The sequence below is a fragment of the Sinocyclocheilus grahami genome, unplaced genomic scaffold, assembly GCF_001515645.1.
Source record: "Sinocyclocheilus grahami isolate Dianchi unplaced genomic scaffold, SAMN03320097.WGS_v1.1 scaffold943.1, whole genome shotgun sequence".
In the NCBI taxonomy this organism is placed as follows: domain Eukaryota; kingdom Metazoa; phylum Chordata; class Actinopteri; order Cypriniformes; family Cyprinidae; genus Sinocyclocheilus; species Sinocyclocheilus grahami.
Genome location: NW_015506122.1, coordinates 376,278 through 380,112, shown reverse-complemented (window position 1 = coordinate 380,112; position 3,835 = coordinate 376,278). Strand labels below are relative to the sequence as shown.

The window sequence follows — 3,835 nt, the reverse complement described above, 5'->3', positions numbered from 1 at the left end:
ATTTCCATGTATTTTCCATCTCAATATCCTAAGTGAAAGTGACATTTTAGCCTATTGTTTTTTTAGCTACATCTGATTTTTTTCATAAAAAGGAATATGGAATATGTGATAATATAGGCATTGTCTTTATTGTTTTACAGCGACTAGTCTTAAAGGTAGGGTATGTAACCTAGTAAGACATCACAGAAAGAGATAGTTCCGCATTTGTATCCCATGCCTGGACCCAGAAAGAATCGCTATTATGTCACTTCCTCTCAGTCTGTAACTATTCATATAAAGGGTTGGAGGTTGTCTTTTGCACCTCTCAGTGAAGTCTTGGACATTCGTTCTGAGTTTTTAAATATGAATCCACAGCGGGCCGATCCAGTGAAGCTTTACCTCACTGCGTTCTGTCCAATCACAGGCCCAGGTGAAGTGACACTGAAATATATCCCATTCACACGCCAAGCAGCGTCTTCGTTTACTTGTTTTGTGGTTATGTAATTATGTAAAAATGTTCAGAGGTTGGACATTTGGATGGGTTAAAATGTGGTTAGGGTGCAATGACCACAGGATCAAAGTATGCTGTGATCTCCACAAAACATAACAATAACATTTGGACAACATATACAGAATGCTAACATATGATCACACAGTTTAAATTCGTGTGACAGTTGATGAGAAGCAAGCCGCATGGACACACTTATATATTCACATACATAATTTAAAAAAATCTCATATTAGGTATCTGAAACATGAACAGCTAATTAAATGATTTTCACACGTGATGGCAAAATCAATAATACCAAACTGAATTCTGACCCATTATGAACATAAAATGACAAGATGAAAAAAGAATTACTAATAAAAGGATGTGTGAGTTGCACTTCACAAGCACACACATATGCAGCATCCCTGCTTGTTTATACTCAAAAACACAAAATCATATTGCTTGCTGACAGAATACCAGCAAAGTCAGTTCATGTACACTATTAATAATTTCTATGCTCAACGTCAAAGTGTTGGCGCTACAAAACATGTCATTGTAAGTGCACAGCGGTAATGCACCAGATTCTGACATCAAATGTTGTATCTCATGGCAAATACTCCACATACACACACACACACACACACACTACGTCAACATGCATATATAGAAGGGAAAATGCAATAAGCGCTATAAGCATGCATATTTCAGAGCTTCAGATGGGACTGGATGAGAAGATGCATGTTGCACGTGGTGACAGTTCATAAACAAACCTGCAAGTTCTTTCATTTAACTCAAGTTGTCTGGCCTTGCATTGCAATTGTGTGAATTTGCAGGAACATTTACAGGTGAGGGGGTCCTGCACATACAAGCGCTTTCTTCTCTCTGAGCAAGGCTCACAGTGGCTGCAAGGGAAGCAGAAGGGAGAGACAGAGAGACATCTAAACACTAGTGATTTGGGCAGAGAGCTGGAGACACACACACACACTCATGCACCTCACCATCACACACCACCTCTATTCATTGCATAAATGTGGGTCCTTTTTTACTTCGTTTTGAAGATGGGTCGCATTAGTGGCAGATTGTGTGTGATGAGAGTGAATTATGACCTCATTCATTCATCAGTGAGCACACATGAGACACGGTGATTAGCTGCAACACTGAAATCAGACAGGAACAGCTATTGGACTGACAACTGCATTCACATACACACATTCACTAGTACACGAATGAAAGCAGCATGAAGCTAAAGCAAAGTCTGCTAAAGTGGTTTGTTCAACTACAGAAACTTGACTCAGTTTAGAAGCACAATTTTGAATCGTTTCTAGAATGGTTTCATAGACACATTATCTGTTGTAAAATTTGAATTTCTTAATTGTAATTGCACCAACACTGAATAAAAAAAAGCTTTGCACTAACAAATACTAATGTTACAGGCACATTTATTATTTTTTCTCAAACTGTATTTATTTAAAATTTGATTTAATATAAATAAAAAAATATGTTTATTACCCCAAACACAAAAACATTCACACAAATTAAAGTATTTATTATAAAGACCATAACATACTTAATCAATATACTATCTTTAGACATAAGCCAAAATGTTACTTAATGTAGGTCAATATAATAAAACATAATAAACAAAAAGCAAAATCAGCTGTAATATGAAAGTAAAATTTTCACTTGCGATAAATCTAAAAACATTTTGTTAGTCAATGTTTAATTTAGTTTACTTAATATAAAGGGAACTTTGAAAGACCTTGATTTTTATTGTGATGTCATTTTAAATTTAATTTTAAATTGTATTAATAAATAAAATTTAAAATATAGTCTGTATGTGCTCTGTACATTAACTCACACAAAATACTATTTTTATTGTTTCTTTCTTTTCTTTCTTTCTTCTATTTTTTATTTCTATGGGAAGTGTTATTTGCCTTAGACTGAACAAAGAGGTTTAAACCAGATTTTCAATTAGATCAATATAAAAATGCACTTTAAATAAATGACAGTCATTTCACTGTTTTCAGTGTAGTAAAGACGAGCCCGTCTACAAAGAAAGAGATTCAAGATGCTGTTGTCAGAAACATCAATGGGGCTGAAATACGGGTGAGGGAACACATGAGCATGTTGTCATCCCAGATGTGTGGTGGCACATTAGTACGATAATGACAGAGACAGCCATGCAACTTCTGTTTATTTACCTTTGGTTGCATTCTTGGGCCAACAGTGTGAATTTGAGTACAAATAAATGCAGGCTTTAAGCCGACAGGACAAGTGCGATTACAAAGAGCAAACAATCTGTCCTGAAATAAAGCCAATGACTGAGAGCAAAATACTGCTTGAGCGCAGGTGAGCCGAGGCGCTGAGATCGCCCGAATCTCCCTCTCTCGCTCTCTTTCGGCTTTTAACCCTCCCCACTCTGGGTTTTCTGCAAAACAGGAAAATAACGCAAGAAAAGGACATCTAAATGAAGCAGCGGACAGTCATGCTGAGAAAGATCAATCAGCAGTAGGGGTGTCAAAAGTGCTTTGATACTAAAAAAATAAATAAATACATATTTAATTAATAGTGATTTTAAATTTCGTATAAAAATACTATTTTGATATTTACCTACACTAACGTTCGAGTATTTTTTAATGCTGTTCTTTATACGGTTTCCACAAAAATATGAAGCAGCACAAGCGTTTTCAACATTGATAATAATCAGAAATGTTTGTTGAGCAGCAAGATAATGAAGATAATGTGACACTGAAGAGTGGAGTAATGAGGCTGAAAATACAGCTTTGATCACAATAAATTACATTTTAACGCACATCCACATAGAAAACACTTCTTTTAAATTGTAATATTTCAGAATATTACTGTTTTTACTGTATTTTGTGATCAAATAAATGCAGCCTTGTCGAGCAGAAACATTAAAAATCATTAAGAAATCTTGAGAACTGTTTTGAACCTAATTTGTTCATATTTATATTAATATTTAGCATTTTAAATAAAGTAATATTCACAGTCAATATTAACATTTGCTGTGATTTTTTTTATTTGTAATTTTTTTTTTTTTGCTCAAAAATTGTATTGTGAATAGTGAAATTCCACTGGTATTAATATAGAGAACTGAAATTTTCCTGGTGTGACAACCCTAATTAAAGCGAGGAGCAGCACGTCACAGACGGTCCTCATGAGGAATCAACGCTAGACTCTACAGTCCAAATAAGCAGCTGAAGGATCTGAGCCATAGCATGTGTGTGTGTGTGTGTGTGTGTGTGTGTGTGTGTGGGTGTGTGGGAGGGAGGGAGAGTGTGTGGGTGTTTGGGTGAGAGAGTGAGTGTGTGTGAGAGAGAGAGAGAGTGAGTGTGTGTGAGAGAG

The 3,835-nt window shown here is 35.6% G+C and overlaps 1 protein-coding gene across 4 annotated transcripts in view; it reads right to left on the bottom strand.

The window, feature by feature from the left end:
• Nucleotides 1-477: 477 nt before the first annotated feature.
• LOC107564512 (vascular endothelial growth factor A-A) overlaps nucleotides 478-3,835 on the bottom strand; it is a 14,088-nt gene continuing 10,730 nt past the window's right edge. For 2 of the 4 annotated variants that reach the window (XM_016249606.1, XM_016249608.1), the window contains exon 6: nucleotides 478-1,371. In XM_016249606.1, the coding sequence (XP_016105092.1) occupies nucleotides 1,182-1,371 (190 nt within the window). In that variant the 3' untranslated portion in view covers nucleotides 478-1,181. Of the gene's footprint in view, nucleotides 1,372-2,393; nucleotides 2,898-3,835 lie in introns of those variants that run through there. The other 2 variants (XR_001606244.1, XM_016249609.1) reach the window with 2 other exon arrangements.